This window comes from Sorghum bicolor, chromosome 7 (assembly GCF_000003195.3).
Source record: "Sorghum bicolor cultivar BTx623 chromosome 7, Sorghum_bicolor_NCBIv3, whole genome shotgun sequence".
NCBI classification, from domain to species: Eukaryota; Viridiplantae; Streptophyta; class Magnoliopsida; order Poales; family Poaceae; genus Sorghum; species Sorghum bicolor.
This window is the reverse complement of record NC_012876.2, coordinates 203,542-222,214: the sequence shown is the minus strand read 5'-3', so window position 1 is coordinate 222,214 and position 18,673 is coordinate 203,542. Positions and strand designations below refer to the sequence as shown.

Below are 18,673 nucleotides of genomic sequence, written 5' to 3'. Positions count from 1 at the left end.
GACTCAGGCAAAGTCTCTATACTAAGTTTGACCAAACTGCAAAAAGTTAGAAATTTGTTTTGATTCGATTTAACTTCTAAAATATTTTAATTAGTCTATATTTTTCTTTTACATACAAGTTGACTTTTAAATTTATTTTTTGTAGAGGTGATAGCAAGCATACATGTGTTAACTTATGGATCCAAAACTTTGTCTTTTAAGGTATGTGCATCCAAAATCAACATTACCTTAACCATACATTTTTTATTGTTCATTATTTTTTTCCATGACTTCGTATCTATAGGATAAATTCATTATTAAGTGCTGTGACATATCAAAATAATTATTAAAATTCATAAATATAACTTATGATATTTGCTATTAATTCACAATTTATTATTAGGTTACATATGAAATAGTTTGGGAAGTAATTGAACTAAAGTTTTTGTTTACAACTTTTCAAACTCAGTCAATTCTTTGTGGTGGGGACTGGGAGGCTGGGGAGAGAGAGATGGGGAATGGTTGGGGTAATTTGAATCTTTTTAACATATAAAAATGATTTCGTCTACTATTTTTCTTTTTTCTAGACATTAGAGGGTTTGGTAGTCAATGCCATTAAACGGTTGCATCATGTATCTCTCTTTGGATGTAGAATTGGGTAAAACTGTTTAGGTTTAGGTCGATTGATATACTTTTGTTCTTTGAATCACATTTTGTAACAATGTAACACTTTCTTCGCTTAAGGCTCCACACACAAGCACAAAGTGCTATTAAGGGTTATCAAGAAATGTTGTGGAGAATACAATTTCTTGCATCCTTTTGAAGTACAAAGAGGGAGACATGAGCATTCTGTTGAGTCTAGAACTAAAATTCAAATGCACAAGAGCGTTTGACTAAGATCATAACTTCTATTTCTTGCACACATCTTCTACTAATAAGAAATATAAATAAAATAAAGATCAAGGAAAAATAATTTCTTACATTTTATTTTCCATTACAATAATGGAACTTTTAGATGTAATACTTCCTTATATATATATATATATATATATATATATATATATATCATTGTTAGTAATTAACGTAGTAGGGAAATGTCACTTCTAGTTCGTATATGCACATTTGTACATATAGGGAGTACTTGCTCATCCCTTCTAATGTTGATTATATTGTACCTTTTTTCGGTAGACAGACACTTCCATTATCTAACTTTTAATTTGCATGGGTTTCACACAAAAAATGTTGATATTGTAACATGTGTCACAAAAACATACATACTTGTGCTCATTCTCCCAAAACAACACATTTTAAGGCTTCATCCCTTTTAATGCTGACTATATTGTACCTTTTCTCGTAGATAGACTTCCATTATCTAACTTTTGAGTGAAATTCACAAACATGTTGCTATTGTAGTATGTATCACAAAACATACATATTTGTGCTCATTCTCCCAAGACAACACATTTTAGCTTTTGGCAAATGGATGTTTTTTGCTGATAAGCCATGGCATTGACTGATTTATTGTGAGAAAAAAACACTGCTAAATGGCTGAAAGATTCGACTGATAAGCTCAAGCGAACAGGCTACACTAATAAATAAGAAAATGCATTTAACAACTATCTAGTAGCATTGGTGATTTCCACTCTTTATATACATTTAAGTACACCGTTGCATGGGCTCTGAATAATACGAGAAGAAAAAAAAGGATGGTGCACCTCCTCCACCCACCTAAATTTTGTAATGTGTGATATGGCAAGGCTGTAGATAACTTTGGGTTGCTTTTTACAATATAACAACCACCATTTACATGCAAGATGCAGTTTTCAATGAACTAGAACCTGTGAGAGCAACTTTACACAATTACAAGTACTCGTGTGGTTTTAATTCACATAACTACAAGATCACGCGTGAAACTAAACCAAAGAAAATTTAAATTATTGAATCATTTCACATGTTGCTGAATTCATAAATGTTGTACATAGAGGGATATTTATGTCACCAAAAGCATATAATATCGTCATGAGAAATCATCTATCCCCTGTAGATCTTATTAATCTGATGGATCACCTCCAAAGTGGGTTATCTCATAAAAAAATCAATAATATATCTAATAAAGCAGTAGTAGCAATGGTTGAACAATTGACCTAGCTAGCTTATATATACTCCTATCACAGTTAATCACATACCGGCATGTATATGTAGCTAACCTATATATAGCTGGCTCTGTGTTGTTTATCAGTGGGAAAGGAAATGGTGAACCCAGTCGCCCGTCCCCACTGGCCGAGCAGTGGACTCGATCTCCTGCATTCTCAGCTATGCAAGATGTCATGTCATCCAAGAACGACCACGTACGGTACGACCAATTCAGCAACTCTCTTGTCATTTTCCTTGCACTGATGACAATTAAGCTTCGAGATCAATTCCTGCGGCAGCTGCGCTAGTGCTGCTGGTTGTTGAAGAGACCCCAATAGTACGCACCGGCAGATGGAGACGGAGTCACCGTCGACGGCGACGCTTCTTGTAACGGCGACGACGACATCGTCACACTTTGATGATTTGCACCGGCGATGCTCATGCTACCACCACCAGTGGTTTCGTTACCAGGAAATGCCGGGCTGATGAGCCCGCCGAAGAGACTTATGCCCGGGTACGGGTACGAGTTACCCCCGGCCGGAGCCGCCGGAGGTGAGAAGAAGCTCGGCGGGATCGCCGGGAGCGACTCTGGCGACAGGATGCTCGGAAACGGCGGCAGCAGGCCTCCTCCAAGTCGAACATCAGCCGCCGCCTGCTGCTGCTGCTGCTCAATGGCGAGGCGTGCCGCGGTTGAGAGCTGGTGGACCATCAGGTGATCGTGCTGTGCCGCCGGTCCGCCGGGCGCTTGCTGTTGCTGGTGCAGCTGGAACGGGAAGTGCGGTGCCGCTGGCGCCGGCTGGAGTAGTTGTGCTTGTGCCGAGGATGACGACGACGGCGCGTGCGCGTGGTGGCCGCCCAAAAACGGGAACGGGAGCGAAGACGACGTCAGCTGAATCTGATGATGCTGTGGTGGCTCTGTTGTCGTCAGGCCTGGTGGCGGCGCCGGCAGGGAAGAAGAGGCCGTGGCGCCGCGCGCGCCCGTGAGGCGCTGCACGACGGACATGAACTCTCCGGGTTCCGCGTGCACGACCTTGGGCGACACCGTGTAGATGATGACCGGCTGGCGCACCTGCTGGACGGGTCCTCCTCCTCCTCCCGGCTGCGGCGCCGGGGGCTTCCTGATCTTGTGCGAGTCCTTGCGGACCTTGAGCGGCGCCGGGCGCGGGCCCTGCAGCTCCCGGCGCTGCGACGACGACGGTGACGAGGACGACGTGGTCGTCGCGCTAGATGAGGGCTGGGGTTGCTGCTCCATATGACTTATTAGCTATACCTAGCTAGCTGCTGATGGATCGGAGTCGGAGCTCTCGAGGGATGGGGCGCGGGCTTGATATCGGCAGCTGATGGGATCGATCGATCAGCTAGCCTAGGGCTTAATTAATTTGGTTGCAAAATGGTCTATATATATGTATGATCAGCTCGGGCTGGCCTAGAGCAGCATATATATGGAAGGATCGAATTGGGACAATTCAAGTGCATGCAATGCAACGTCGTCTCTTTAATCTGGTGACCAGCAGGTAGAGCGAACGTATATATATACAGACAGACAGAGATGAAAGAGAAGTAACTGATGAATGAAGTGTTTGATTTGACAGTTTAATTAACAACATACACTCTCATGGAGTAGTATATATGCTAGTATTTCCCTGTTTCGTAGGTTTGTTTTGTCAAGACGAGAATAGGTCAAAGGCAGGAAGTGAATTAACTGAAAGCAGTCTAGCTTGATGGAGATCTCATGCATGCAGTAGCATCTCTGCTGCTGCCACTGATGGATGCTGTATTTGAACAAGTCCAACAAGCAATTTAATTAACCCAGTGGATGTGCAAGAACAAAGTCACATATAGTAAGTAGTAGTAGGATGGATGCATGTGACGCATGCAAGCAAGAAAGACCCGCGTACCTCTTGTGTATCCTCCTCGCTCCTGCATACGCAAATTGCATGGGATGCGACACGATCAAACCTCCTTCTCGCAGACATGTTTGAGTTTTCCCCGCCACGTTTTCGATTCCGATCCTTTTTTCATTTCCATTTTCCTTTTCGCATGAATTAATAGTGCTTTAGTTGTGACCAAGTCGTCGTGTGAAAGAATGATTATATATATACAAGGGAAGTGAAGAATCATGCGGTGTGCATTTTTATATATTTTCATTAATTAATACACAAATGTCGCTAATCCTGGAATCTCTGTCTATCTACTTATATCACATTATATTTATGTATTTATAGCAAGCAGGCGACGACGCTTTTCCTTTACCGGGCACTCAGTTTCCCCCCACCTCTAGTTTGTTTCTCTTTTTCACAACTTGATGGACATGTGATGCACTGTGAACGACTATCGACTTAGGATGATGGATATTGGAACTATTATGTTTGCGATGTCGTGTATGCATGTGAGATCATGTGTTGGTGATGTGATATATATGCTGGATTGAGTTTGTGGTGAGATGGATGTGTGATATGTTCTGGTGGTGATATAAATATGTGTTATATTATGTTTGTAAATACAGAATAAAAAAATAAAAAAAATAAAAAAATAAAGGCTTTGCCGGGTGCCCTAGCCATGGCACCCGACAAAGCTGGAAATAGGCCAGCTTCAGGTTTCTAGATTTGCCGGGTGCCAGGGCGGCTAGGGCACCCGGCAAAGTAATTATTAAAAAATAAAATAAAATCTTTGCCGGAAGCCAAGAAGAAGACTCCCGACAAAGAAATTATTGAAAAAAAATAAAAAAAACCTTTGCCGGGAGCCTGCCCAGTAAGCTCCCGGCAAAGAAAATCTGAGGAAAAAAATTAAAAATCTTTGCTGGGTGTCTCTGACACAGCTCTCGGCAAAGAAAGGACCGACGGAACCGGCGCCGTGACGGTCACTTTTCTTTGCCAGGGGCCGTGTTTACTCTCGGCAAAGTCTTTGTCGGGTGCCCGATAAAAAGCTCCCGGCAAAGAAATCTTTGCCGGCCGGTTTTTTGCCGGAGGCTCTTTGCCGGGTGCAGCTCCCGGCAAAGGCTTTGCCGAGTGCAAAGTAGCCTTTGCCGGGAGTGTCCGGCTCCCGGCAAAACATCCGAATCCTGTAGTGATTTATGTATTTATAGCTAACTAGCTTGGAATTTGGAACCATGTGATCGATATGATGAACATGATCTGTTGGAATCTAGTTGCGCCCTCTTTGACAGGACTCCTCAAGCTCCAGCTCCGTGTAACAATAACAGGAGGGCCTTGTTGTTTTGGAGAAGAGAAAAAAGAATATCTCATTGCTACAGTAGAGTAGATGCTATATTACACCTGGAGGATAAGCCCAGGCACTTTCAAAGCCGTACCAAATGGTCCCTTAGTTCTGTCTAGTCCTACCCTGCTTCATGTATGTTTTTTCAGCCAAACAGGTGCAGCTCTACATACTTTGCTCAGAAGAAATATGGGGTTGTGAGATATCACCTAATGGGGTGCTTCAAAAATTCTATGTTTAGCTATTTTACGGTAAAGTTTATGGGTTTGTAGAACAATTTTAAACAGGCCCTTAACAAATCAACAAGCTAAGGATGGGACCTCTGCCTGTTCGTGAGTGACAGGATCAAGATGAATGTAGTAATAAGTGCTAGAGAGAGACATACAATATAATACTCCTTCCGTTCGAAAAACACTGCAACTATATGTTGTGTGTCGCCAAAAGTAGTTCACGTTTGACTAAATTTTTAGTGAATATTATTCACATTTGTGGCTCTAATTATGAAAATATATTTCATAAATAATCTCATGATATTTATTTAAAATAATAAATATTGGTACTTTTTTATTTATAATTGATCGAACTTAAGATACTAAACCCCACATTGTGTTAGAATTGCATTCTTTTGTGGATGGAGGGAGTATATAACTACGAGGTGAAGCACGCTAGGATCACTCTTGAGTTCAACTTAACTTACAACTTAGAATGGAGGGAGCCACCGTTTCAAATTGTTAGTTATTTTGATTTCTAGATATATAGATATATATTGTTATGCTACGTCATGTTTAGATGCATAAGAAGTTATGTATCTAAAGCAAGCATGACTTATAATTTAGAATGAATTACTATCAGTAAAAAATGATTTTAAGAGACAACTCTCTGCTTAATGGAGACGGACACACCTAGATCAGAGGGTGGGGTGGTGTGTGTGTAGGGAGGGGGGTGGGCAAAAAATGCTTACCTCCAAAAATCATTTATGAAGGCGAACACCAGTTGTTATACATGAAGATAGAGCGAGAATTAAGATTAGTTTTATGAGGATGAAACCGATCATACACACTTTCTAAAATTTAGAGATTGATCCATTTCACACAATAAATCATATAATAGTGCATCATACAACAAATGTTTTGAGTAGCCTATATGCAACAACTAAATCGTGAAAGGGTCTGTAGAGCCTCAGTAGCACCTCAGGTCTTAGGTTCGACTCCCTTTGAAAGTGAATATTTAAGATTTAACGACATTATGATTTTAGTAGTAGGTGACGTCCATAGGGTGTGTTTTTACATATGTTGTGAGTGTCTGTATATATTGTGTAATCGAAAAATGACTAAACTGAAACTATAAAAATAAAACTCTTTATCGAGATTGGTTTAGTGGTATCTATTAATAAGAGGATAGGGTACGTGCTACAAGTAAATTAAAAGAAGGTGAAAAAGGTAATAAAACTTTTAATTAAGGTTGTTTACTCGCCTGTGACGAGATGACGCGTGGCGTGGTAGTAGCATCAGTTTCTGGATGCAGGCATGTAGCGGCGCGCACATGAGACAGTCATGTCTCATGTAGTCACATTTAGAGATTGTTCTGGCAGAAAAGCCAAAAATACTGTTCACTGATTTATATTACGAGAGAAAAATACTGATAAATAATTGACAGATAAACTCAAGCAAATAATTGAGCAAGTCTCTTCTTGATTTGACTAGGTACTACCGTTAACCCATATATACGCCGCTGTAAAAATCAATATACAGATCGTGGTAAAATTAGTAACTGTCAATGCATGCAAATTGTCCTAAAAGAAAAATGAATTGTCCAGGTCGTAAAAGTATTTTTTTTTTGGACTGTGGACCCATTCATCACCAGACCACAAGGATGGAAAGAAGAAATACTATACTCCTATAATCTACCGAGATCCTTCAATTCTTAGCTTTATTAATCTCTCTCTCTCTCTCTCTCTCTCTCTATCAGGTGGTCCGTGTTAGCTAGTTAAGCAAGAATTAAATTAAATTAAATTAAATCCGGATCCAGCGATGGTGTAAGCAAGCACTACCTACTAGTCTGGTTGGTAGCCTGCTTGACCGTGGGCCACAGCAGGCATGCAGCAGGACAGAGCAGCTGACAGAGAGAGAGAGAGAGAGAGAGAGAGAGAGAGAGAGAGCCTTGTTGACCGTGGGACAGATGAGCAGCTGAGAGAGACAAAGACGCAGTCAAGCTTCAAGCTAGATGGACGATCCAGCTCGTTGTTCGGTCGCCGTTGAAACCATCCAATGTAGCCAACAGATGTTACGCTCTAACTAGACAGCATGCATTCTGCTTCTTGCATTGTCCGACTCGATACGTCGTGTATACTACTAGTAGTAACTAAGCAGCTTCAATATGTGTGCTGAGAAGTGCCAAATTAAATACTCCTGCTTATATTTATACACCTTGTGTCAAGAATATATGTAAACCAAACAATATTCATCACCACTCATCCTCTCTCTATCAATGCCATCCATGTGAAGAAAAGTTACAATATTATATATTTTATTACATGTGGATCGCATCTTAATATGGACAAATATATTTGTATGTGGAAGCTTGTTTAACTAGTAGGGCACCATGTGACATGGCTAGCCATGCACCCTGCTAAGAAATTACACATCGGAGGTGCCCAAGTGATCTTAATTAGTTTATTTGGATCCGGGGGATACCTAGCTAGCCATTAGAAAGGGCCGAGGTTGTTTAAATCCATCTACTAATATATTGCTAATATATACTCCCTTCGTATAGGATTTAAAAGTCATTTATGACAGTGACACGGTCTCCAAAATACAACTTTGACATCTTATTTTTATAGAAGTTTCTAGAAAAAAATAATATATGTATACTTTTATGAAAATATTTTTCAAGACAGATCTATTCATATAATTTTTACATTTGCAAACTCAATAATTTGAAAGTTATTGATGATTTATATTCCCAATATTTGACCCAAATCTTGTCCAAAACGACTTCTAAATCTGATATAGAGGGAGTACTTGACATCTATATATATTAGCAGCTCTAAAGTTGCTAATGAAACTAGTAGCCCTAGTATTGATTATTTGCATTGGTCTATCAGCAGATAAGTTTTGATCTACTAGTACTAATTTTAGTTGCTAATTATTAACAACCTATTTTGGGACTGCTGTACTCCATTTTTTTAACTCCACACCAGATTTTTCAGCCAAATAGGTATAACTCCACAAACTCTACTCTATGAAAAAATAGAGTTGTAAGAGCACCTAAAGAGGTGGTCTAGAGACATTAGTACTCCATTTTTTTAACTCCACACCAGATTTTTCAGCCAAATAGGTATAACTCCACAAACTCTACTCTATGAAAAAATAGAGTTGTAAGAGCACCTAAAGAGGTGGTCTAGAGACATTAGTTTTATGTGGCGTTGCTCCACATGTCGGTACATAGTGCCCGGAGTACCCTGTAAGGAAAGGAGAAGATCTAGTCCGACTAGGATTCCTCCCATGTAATCCTAGTATCATTGCTATCCTATAATTTTACTAGAACACCTATCTTGTAACCAACTAGGAATCTCGTTCCCTAGACTATATATGAAGAAGGGCAGGGGTCCCTAAATTGGCACGTCACCTCACTCCATGTAACACCAAACAATATCATACAATCAATCCAACGCAAAGGCTAACGTCGGCTGGACATAAAAACTTTTACTCGAGTCTGATCTTGAGGGCCCAAACCAGGATAAATCAACTGTCTCTTGCGTTAACCGTCGAGTTCCAACATACGTCGAAGCCCGAACAACTGTCCCGGGTACCCCTGGCAGGCTTTCATTGATAAGAGAAGAGCAATTTAATGTACAAGGCCAGCCAAACTAGGTGACACGCACCATGAAAGGCGAAGCCCACCCATGCAGAAAATGACAGAGCGAACACTACCGCGAGTCATTGTTGCCGAGCATGGTTGCAAAGCAGACAATAAGTTCGACTTCCCATGGAAGCTCACACACGACCCAACTAAGATGTGAGACTAACAACTCGAAGGAGAAGGTCGTGACGGTTATCGTTGCCAAGCTCAATCATGTCACGAAGAGCAGCTCCGACTTCCACCCATGGCCTCATGCCCCGCCCACGGCGATTGTCATGCATTCGAAGCAAACCCACCCGTTGAAGTAGGGGTGGACTAGGCTGTTGACGGTCCTTAAGTATTAAATTTAACCATCAACTAAACATGAAAAAGGATCAATATGCACCAAACATCTAGAATTAGGGTTTTATCTGACAGAATTCTACGAGCTTTGGTGTTTATCTATTTCTGCAGGGGGTTATCAGAGAATATGGAGAGAAGGCCCACATGTCATGTTTACAACGAGATAATTACGTGCCGCGCAATTTTTCTCAATCTAGAAGAGTCCAGAAGCCACGGGAACGAACGAGAAGACGATCGGGCTCGGGGGCAGGGCGCCCGCCCACCCCCCTTGGGCGCCCGCCCAGGGTTAGAGTCCAATCAGGACTCTCTTTCGGGACTAAGCTCCACCGACCTAAAGGATGAATCTGAACCATACAATCAATGTCGGTTTGATCCAACGGCCCAAATTCACTTGAAAGGACTATATAACCAACGCCTCTCCACCCCTGGAGGAGAGAGGAGAAGAGGAGAAATCATTATCAGAGGTAGCCATCAAAGTTAGGGTTTATAGCTTCTCTCCAACAGAGAATTAGAATTAGCTACTCCCTAATCCTTCAAGTTTAGAGGTTTGATTAGATAGCAATTAGAGAAGTAGAGCACTACGCTCTGGATTCGGATCTTCGGTAATAAAGATTGGTATTATTCATATCTTTCTCTAATACTTTGTTCTAATTGCATTATGTCTTTATTTATTATGTTCTTAGTTTGCTCTAGTTCTATATTTGATATAGTTATGATTGATAATGAGTTTATGTATAAGTTTGAAAGCGCTTAGCTCTTGACGCGAGGGAGTTAAGTGGTAGATCACATGTAGGCGTGGTGCTTAGATGTTATTTACCTGCAAATGTATCCTATTGGCCGGGTCGTGTGGTAGTTCGCGATAGTGACAGCTTCGTTGATTCTTATATAGTCCACCCTCCGTTGATAGGACAGGCAGAACTTGTATTGCGGAGTAAGTCTTGCGATGTTCTGAATTACTTTAGCGATGTTCCTTATACATGAGTGAAGAGTGAAAGGTCCTTGTTTGGTTTTGGTAATTGAGTGACAACTTAGGTGGACTAATAGTGTTTATGTGAGATACACAGGAGATTAGTCCACAGGTGATGATGTGATGATGGAGGAGCTCATTGCATATGAGACATGACATGGAGTCATGTGACCAAGGTGGAGAAGATCAAGATGAGGCTTGGCTTGATGGACCGGTTGCAAGAGTGAAGGGCAAGTCGGAGGCTTTGAAGCGAGGGACCGCGTGTGACGGTGAAGCTTGAGCAAGACTTGGCGCCGATGGACCGAGGCAACGGTGAAGAGCAAGTGAGGTCAAGATCAATGAACCAATACGGTCGCGTGATGATATGAAGTGGATCATATCATTTGGTGATTGGTTGGTGCATGTGTTGCATCAACATTGGAGGAGATGGAATGGAAAGCGCAAGGCAAAGGTATAACCTAGGGCTTTTCCATTTCACTGGTCATAGGTGTGTAGAGAAGTTTATGACCGGATTTAGGATAGATGGCCGTACTATCAAGAGGGGCAAACTTGTTTGCATATCGGTCATCTAGTGCCACTTGAGCGATCTAACTTTGCATATGTGTTAGGATCGAGTGGCGTGGCAAGTTGAGAGGCTAACTCCTTTGGGAAAATATTTGTGAAAATGCTAACACACTTACACATGGTGGTGTACACTTGGTGGTGTTGGCACATTTGCAAAGGAGAAGGTGTTGAAGTTGATTTTGTTCAACTTGGAGAAGAGAGAGAAGTCTTTCGGTGTTCTCCGGACATTAGGATGGCTTTTAGATTGGAATACTGCTTTGATCCATTTTGATTTGGATTGAGTATTCATATATATTGGATAGTACTCTAAGTAAGCTTTCCAAAATATCCAAGATCATCGAATTTGGAGTTCGGAGCTAGAAGTTAGCAACCTAACAAGGTGAACTGCAGGCACAGGACGCTGAGAGTCCGGTGGCACAGGACGCTGAGAGTCCGGTGCTCACAGGACAGTCCGGTGTCACAGGACGCTGAGAGTCCGGTGCTGCTGCAAGTTTGTGTTGCTCTCTGCGTGTGAGTCCAGTGCGCACAGGGCGCGTCCGGTGTGAAGCAGCAGAGCGTCCGGTGCTACTGTTCCAGACGCGCGTGCGTGTGCTAGCCGTTGGCGGCAACGGTCAAGTTCAAACGGCTAGTGACACGTGGCTGTTTTTGGAGCACAGGACGCAATGTTCCAGCGTCCGGTGCTACCTATAGTGAGTCCGGTGCCCACGTGTTTTGCCCAGTGAAGGGGCAACGGCTAGTTTAGCCCTTGGGGCTATAAATAGAAGTGGTGGCCAGCCTTGGCTGGTGCTGAGCACCCTTGGGACTTAGTGTCCATGCATGGGGAGTGCTAGTAAAGCCTCTAACTCACATATGCTTGATAGTGATCATCCGATTGTGTGAGTGAGCGATTCTAGTGCGTTGCATTGAGAGATTGCATCGAGTGGCACTAGATGTTCGTGTTGCAAGCCGGTGGTGCTTGTTACTCTTGGAGGTTGCCAGCTCCTAGACGGCTTGGTGGTTTGTGACTCCGTCGAAGCACGCAAGGAGATTGTGCGGTGCTCCGGAGAAGAGATTGTGAGGGATACGGTGCTCACCCCGCGGGGATCGCGAAGAGCAACTCTATTGGATCGTGCGTGTCATTGAGCTACCTCACTTGTGGGTAGGTTCTTGCGGTGTCCTAGTGGGGACGAGGTTCGTGTAACACCTCTTAGCCGCCGAACCACCAAGTGTTGGTCGACACAACGGGGACGTAGCTTGGTGGCAACCAAGTGAACCTCGGGAGAAAATCTTCGTGTCAACATTGTTCTTCCCGTTGGTTTGCAAGTCCCTAACACAAGCTTGTTCTTACATTCATACTTATGCTTGTGTAGTTGCTCTTGTAATTAGTTAGCTTGTGTAGCTTGCTAGTTACCTTCTTGCTTGTGTAGCTAGAAGTATCTCCCTTGCGTGACTAATTTGGTTTGTGTAACCTTGTTAGTCACATTGCTTAGTTTGTGTAGCTAAGTAAGTTGTGCTCTCTAATTTGGCATTAGTTGCCTTGTTATTGAGCTTGCTAGTGAGCTTAGGCTTTGTGCGCTTTGCCTCACTAGTTTGTGTAGGAGCTCCCCCGGTTTGCAAAGTACTAGTTGCATAGGTTTGTGTGACCTTGCTCCTAGAATTGATTAGGTGAGCTCTTGCTAAGGTAGCACCTTGCTTGCTTGTTTAGGATCTTTTCAAGGTGCTAGAGAACTTAGATAGAGGGGTGTAGTCTTGGCTAGACCGATAGTTTTAATTCCGCATTTGTTTCGGTTAGCCGGCGCGATAAGTTTTAGAAAGGACTATTCACCCCCTCTCTAGTCCGCCATCTCGACCCTTCAAGTGGTATCAGAGCTAGGTCTCTCATTTGTGGTCTTCACCGACCCGAGAGGATGGCGGCTTATGGGCTAGATGATTGTGAGACACACATTTTTGATGGTACAAACTTTGCACTTTGGAAAAATCACATGCTTGATCATTTTCGTGCAAAGGGACCTAAATTTTGGTGGATTGTCACTAATGGTCTCACACACAACTTGGACCATAAGAATCTCACCAAAGCTCAAAAGGTTCTCTTTGAACTTGATTGTGAAGCTTATTGTTATCTAATGAAATCTTTGAGCTTTGAGTTGTTTGATAGGATAAACTCTAAAGGAACCGCATATGAAATGTGGGAGTCTATCAAACACACCTTCGGTGATTCCTCCACATGGGATGATGGCAAGTTCAAAAAGGAGGAACCAAAGGTGGAGATACATGAGAATGTTGAGCATGACCACAACAAGGTGGTTGTGGAGGATTGCTCCACCTCATGGTCAAGTGAAGATGAAGATGATGGCTATGAGAGTGATGCTTCTACAAGCTCATCCACTTCATCACATTCCTCCATGTCTCACGGCGACGGCAAGGTATCTATTGGAGGTGTGATTGTTGATTGTGATGATCCAAATTTTGAGCTTGTATGTAGACTCACTAAAGCTTTAAGAAATGAGATGGCTAAAACAAGTAAATTGAAAAATGAAAACTCATTTCTAAAGACCACATGTGAACAACAAAAGCATCTACTTTATGTTACTACTTGTTCACATAAGGAGTGTCGGTGTTTTCCCCCCGGGGGGTCACACCAACGAGTAAATTTGTATGCGTGCTCCCTTTTCTGGATGGTGATGCAAGAAAACACAGAGATTTATCCTGGTTCGGGCAAGAGAAGGCCCTACGTCCAGCGGGGGGAGGGAGTTTGTATTATCTTGCACCTAAGTGCTTGTACAGGGGTGAATACAAGCGTGGTATGAAGTGTGAAGCTCTACTACGTATCAGCGTGGCCTTGTGTCCTAGTGTCGTCCCCCTCTTCTATTCCTGAGTCTCTCCTTTTATAGCTCCAAGGAGAGACACAGGGTACATGTGTAGAGGTTAGAGTAGGGGTCGATAGCCGCATGGAGCGCCGACCTACTCGAGGTTTCTGTACAGCATGGCCTCGAGCCGTCCCATCTTGATAGCCCGGTGATGATTGCGCGTGCTGCTGCGTTCTGCCCTGCGCGCCGCCTTGCACTGGTTCTGGGGTCGCATGCTTGTACGATATGGCAGCGAATCCGGCGGGGTAGCTGTAGTGTTGTCAGTCGACGCCCAACTTGTCCCTGGGAAGGAACCCTGTTCGGTCGAGGGTCGGACGCCACGTACTGGAGCGCTGACCTTGGGTGTCTCGAGGGTGTCCCGATTAGACGCTCCATCCTGGTTTCCTGTGTCCCGACACACCCCGGGTCGTTCGGTAGGAAAGCTGCAAAAAGATTGATGGGACGGAAGCCTGTTCCCTATCACGCCTCCCGTGACCTGTGCGTTAGGTGGGGAAGCATCGGGCACACTTAATGCTCCGGCCCGCGTGCGTGTGTCAGGCGGCGGGTGGCGTCCTCGCGCTCGACGCCCTCCGGTTCGCATGAGCCTGTTCCGTATTCGACGGTAACCAACGCTCGACGCCTGATCGATTCGCTCGACGCTATTTCCGTCTTCGAGGTTGCGGCCGTCGATGGCAGCGCACACGTAAGACCAGAGCGTCGAATTGAGGGTCTTGACCCGCGTACGGGCAATCTCGTAATGCGCATCGCTGAGGGTACCCCTTACTGATACCCTCGACAGTAGCCCCCGAGCCTCCATTTGAGCACTAGCGCTCGAGTGGAGGCTTTGTTTTGCGGTCAAATTTCCGTGGGGGCGCGCGAGCGACCCTGCGGGGGTAGCCCCCGAGTCCTCGGAGGAGTTTTTTACTCCTTCGAGGGTTATGTTGTCTAATTCGCAGGAACGTTTTCGACACCAGTGGTGGAAGGTTCTGACTGGCTCGTTTTTGCCCGGGGGTTTCGACGTACTCTCGATAGAGCGAGCGTCTTCCACCCCAAATTGAGTTCCTAGCGGGTAGTCCAAGTGAGAACCTGTGCCCCTTTCGAGGGGGTCAGCTGTAGCCCGGAGGCGTTCTCATAAAGTAGGGTCGACGTGGTCAGGGATACCAGTCTCATTCGATAGAGACCGGCGGCTCGATGCCTCCCGTCGGGGGGATTCCTCTCGACAGTCTCGACCCTACCGTGAACATCGCCAGCGATTCCTCGAGGCGGGCCTCGATCTTCGACAGTTCGCTGGGGATCCCTGACTCTGGCGCTCGAGATCGGCTGTCGAACCCTTTCGGCGGGCCAGCCATCGACCTCTCGAGACTTTGGTGGTTACATCCCTCGGCTTATGAGGGAAGGAAGCGGCCGTGGCGGTTCGCCTTTCTGCCCGTTGGGCGCGCCTTTTTAGGCGGATGACGTTACGACACTGCATCGGCGGGGAATTCGGAGAGTCCGGCCTGTGAGGAGAGAGAAAACCGTCAGTCGGCGCATTTATGGGGGGAGTTACCTTATTTCCCGGATCTGTCCGTTGGCGGACTGCTGCCTATAAGTACGTCGTGGCGTCGCCGCCGTTCCTCTCCCTTCCGCCTTCTCGCTCTTATTCCTTTACTGCCTTTGCTTTCTCGCCGTCTCACGCGCACACGCCTCCTCGAGCCGTAGTGAACCCACTGTCCCTTCAGCCGAGATGCCTGTAAGACTCGTCGCCGCCGACGACTGGCGCCCGTCGTCGATGACGGAGCGCCGGCTGTTAGAACTGGAGAGGGAGGGACTGCTGCGCCGCCGCACCTCGCTGTCGTCGCCAGAGTGGATCGCGCCGCCGGCGAGCCACAGGGCGCCTCAGCCGCCCGAGGGCTACGTGGTGTCCTTCGCCAAGTTCCACCGCCATGGTCTGGGCGCACCTCCGAGCCGCTTCATGCGGGCCCTCTGCTTCCATTATGGGGTGGAGCTCCAGCACTTCTCCCCGAACGCCATCACCGTAGCGGCGATCTTCGCCGCCGTGTGTGAGGGCTTCCTGGGGATGATGCCGCACTGGGAGCTGTGGCTCCACCTCTACAGGGCCGAGCTTTTCCACGCTCCCACTGGAACCACGGGCGTAAGGAAGCCCGTGCGGGCGGGGTGCCTCAACCTGGTGCAGAAGACGGGGAAGACGGACAGGCCGCGGGAGTACATCCCGGTGGGGTTGTCGACCAACCACGCCGGCTGGGACTCCCAGTGGTTCTACCTGCGGAACGACGACAACCTCCTGCCTTCCTACTCGGGCCGTCTGATCTTGGAGCGTCCAGCGGACTGGTCGTACGGCGTCGTCCAAGCTCATCAGTCTCGGCTCGACCCCCTCCTCGACGCGCTGAAGAAGCTTCGCCAGGAAGGTTTGACCGCCGCCCTCGTCCTCTCGGCCGTCCATCACCGGAGAGTTCTCCCTCTGATGTCACGACCGTTGAGGATGGACGAGATGGGCCCTGGCGTCTCATCTAGGGACCTCGAGGCATGTCGGATGTCCAACGAGGCTCCGGCGGACGACGAAGTCGCGGCCCGAGTCCGGGCTGCAATTGCCGGTGATTTTCAGCCGGAGCATGTCAACGGCTTCCCCATGAGACCTGACGCGGGCTCGATCGATCTGGTACGCTTTCTTCTTGCGCGCATCCCCGATTCGGGGTTTCCTTTCTCCCCTCTCTTTTTTCTAAGTCTGCTGTAGTTTTGGCAGGGTCGGATTGATGTCCGGTCCTCGAGGCCTCCGGTAAAGGAGGACGAGGTCGATCGCGACAGACGGCGCCAATCCGCCGAAAAGCTGAAGTCTGCCAAGGACTCCGCAAAGAAGGGGGAGAAGAAGAAGAACCTCGACCGCCAAGCATTAGAGGCGCGTCGAGCCAAATCCAGGCAGAGGGGGGAGCCTGAGGAAGAATCCCCCAATGATGATGACGATGACGACGAGGACAGCGACGACTCCGAGGGGATGGCGTCGCGCCTCGATCGGATTCTCGAGGGCCCGCCTCGAGGTGACGTCGACGCCCCCCGGACGGAGGCGCCAGAGGAGGGTCCGAGCGGATCTCGTCATCCCCGGGCCGACACCCCTCCCGCGTCCAAGGCGGGCCAAGACGCACCGCGCCCTCCCCTGGTGCCCAGGGAGAGCGGTCCGGCTAGGTCCCAGGCGTCGGGGCCGCTAACCCGTGGTCGCGCCGCGGCCTCTGAGAAAGGAGACGCCGACCGTAGGAGCACGGGTCCCGGCGTCCGCCAGGCGGGGACCGACGTACCTAAGCCAGTTCGTGCCCTCGAGGGGCCTGGAGCCCCGACGCGAGGTGGCTCGAGGCCTGCTGGTCGGGGTGGCGGAAGGCGAGCCGTTCTTCCCGTGGGGTAAGCCTTTTTGATGTTGCGGTTTTTGTCTTCCCATTCTTCCACCTTTTCTCATATGCCGACCTTTTTTCAGGCTAAAGCGGACCCTTGAGCAGGCCCAACCGTCTATGGCCAAGAGGCTCAGAACGGGTGGCGCCTCCACGGAACCAGGTTCGTAGTTAATTCCCGGGCGTCGCGATGTTCTTGCGTTGGTTATCATAACGTCTGACCCTTACTCTTTGTTTTGTAGGCTCATCCGGCCCCCAACCTCCAGCCGGCGTCGAGAGGGCTTCATCTCGTCCCGCGCCTACTCCGTCACCGCCGACTCCTGATGCGGTCCCCCAGACGCAAGCGTCAGAGGGAGCCCCCGAGCCCCCTCGATTGGGGGTCGAGGGGGAACCCATCACCATCAGCGATACGTCTGATGGCGTCGAAGCATCTGGGGGCGCTCGCCCTATGGAGGAGGAAGCGTCGACCCCCAATGTCGCGGGACGGGTTCCCTGGCCTGCTGGTCTTCGAGCTCTCGAGGCGCAAAGGAAGACGGAGGAGGAGGAGGGGGAGGAGCGCGAGGCGACGCGGCCGTCGCTGGAGCGGCAGCAGCAGCAGCAACCCCAGCCGGAGGAGCAGCAGCAGCAGGGGTAGCAACAGGAGCAGCAGCAGGGGGGCCAAGAGGATGAGCCACTCGAGCCCCCGCCTCAAGGTTCGGCCGAACCGGCGCCACTGCCGCCGCAAGAGCCCGGCGATCAGGAGGAAAACTTGCCGGTGTACGGCCCTCCCACCCCAGCGTGGCTCCTCCCGGGGGCGCCTGCCGCGACCCGGGCAGAGTCGGGGCGAACAGACGGAGTGGTGGCGCTCGCCTGTATGATGCGCACCCCCACCGACCCCGAGTCCGAGATCAGGAGGACGATCTACGGCATGGACGGGATCGCCCCAGGGTTCCTCCGGGAGCGTCGAGCATGGGAAGACCGCCTTCCCTCCGAAGAGGATGAGATTGGGTCGTCAGGGAGCAAGGACGGTACCTGGAAGACGGTGGATGACGACGGGCGGTTCCCTTGCCTCGCCGACCTGTTCTTGCGCCACAGGGGTTCCCTCGAGACCGTCGAGAACTTCATCCGCGGCGTCAAGGCGCGGGCTGATCGGGAGATGGAGAACTGGTGTCCCGATCGGATTCGTATCCGAGCTTCCACCGACCCGTCCGAGCCCAATATCTTCCTCGACGACAAGAAGGAGGTCGAGAAGTGGGAGCACGTCGAGGAGCTCCGCCTTTGGATGAAACACGTGGTGGGGCTCCTATCGGACGTCATCAACAACGGGCTCGGGCCAGCTTATTTTGTAAGTGTCTCTCGAGCTCCAACCTTTATGGTGCTTTCTGGTTTTTGTGTTCTAATCCATCCGACCCCTGATTCGCAGGATATGAAGG

General features: G+C 47.6%; 1 protein-coding gene across 1 annotated transcript; it reads right to left on the bottom strand.

The window, feature by feature from the left end:
* Positions 2,021-3,596, bottom strand: LOC8067060 (nuclear speckle RNA-binding protein B). The gene has a single exon (XM_002443643.2). The coding sequence runs from the start codon at positions 3,362-3,364 to the stop codon at positions 2,417-2,419; it is 948 nt and encodes a 315-aa protein (XP_002443688.1). The 5' UTR covers positions 3,365-3,596; the 3' UTR covers positions 2,021-2,416.